Consider the following 1,167-nt stretch of genomic DNA (forward strand, 5'->3'; position numbering starts at 1 on the left):
TAATTGGATTAAATTTCTTGGCAAACTGTACACCTGTGTATCAGCACTTTCGGTGTTATTACATGTACAGATAAGGATTTGATCCCCTCATTCAAGTCATTCGCCCCTTATTTCTGTCACTGGACGGTCAGTAAGGACTAGAAGCTAGTTGCTAGTTTATGATGGCTGGAAGAGTGCAGAGCATCAAAGATGGTGATGATGATGTGAGAAGGTGTCTGTGGGTAGCTGAAGAAAAAGTTGATGATATTTTACTTGAAATAAAAAAGCAAAAGACTTCTATTGAAATAACTGGCCCAATAAAAAATTTAAAATATTTTTGGGTGTCTGGTAAAAAAGAAGCGATTGAAAAGATCTGTCATGATTGTGCTAAGCATTCTATGTCTGCAGAAGATCCCCACACCAACAAAGATGATCCTTGCAGAGTAAAATGCTTACTACAGGAGCCACTTGATACACAATGTAAATCATTGGTGTTTTTATATTATTTTATATCACTACACAGGGAAGCTGGGAATAACATTGCAATGTCACTTTATTTTGCCTCATGATAAAAGCAATAAAACAACCGTTGAAAACATCATTAAGAAACTTGGTGACACAGATCATGTAAGAAATAATGTATTCAGTAAATTTATTGAAACTACTTGGTTTATGTTTATGTAGCGTTATACAGAATCAGTCATTGCTTATGACATCAAGCTAGTTCAAGCATCTCCTGCATGGCAATACACTGCCCAAGGAGGTGGGGAAGTTACACTGCAAGAACAGCTTTACATCAAAGCATTGATTGATATCAATAGCTTTAGATCGGACTGTAATTTTATTTGCCCTGACAAGGTGCACAGTGATATTTATGAAGTGTTGACAAAAATGTGGTCCAACTGGTTAGTTAATATTCAATGCATTATATATTTTCAACTTTTTTTATGTAGCACAATTAGCATGCAAGAGATTCCACCTCCATGAGTTAAAAATTAATTTCTTTTTTAAAAAATTGACAGCTAGAGATTTATATTTACATGATAATATAATAAAAATAACATTTTTTCTGATAATAATATAGCAATAAAATAAACCAGCAAATTTTGTAGCATGTGCCCACTGCTTACTTTTTAGCTGCTTTAGCAATCCTCTTTCTTCTTTTATAATACTTGTATAAATAATAGA

The 1,167-nt window shown here is 33.4% G+C and overlaps 1 protein-coding gene across 1 annotated transcript; it reads left to right on the forward strand.

Moving 5' to 3' along the window:
* Window positions 1-7: 7 nt before the first annotated feature.
* Window positions 8-1,167, forward strand: LOC109590026 (uncharacterized). The gene is made up of 4 exons (XM_020005988.1): window positions 8-459; window positions 503-606; window positions 664-884; window positions 933-1,167. Exons 1-4 carry the CDS (start codon window positions 159-161, stop codon window positions 964-966), a joined length of 660 nt encoding a protein of 219 aa, XP_019861547.1. The 5' UTR covers window positions 8-158; the 3' UTR covers window positions 967-1,167.

The sequence above is a fragment of the Amphimedon queenslandica genome, unplaced genomic scaffold (assembly GCF_000090795.2).
Source record: "Amphimedon queenslandica unplaced genomic scaffold, v1.1 AMPQUscaffold_10597, whole genome shotgun sequence".
NCBI classification, from domain to species: Eukaryota; Metazoa; Porifera; class Demospongiae; order Haplosclerida; family Niphatidae; genus Amphimedon; species Amphimedon queenslandica.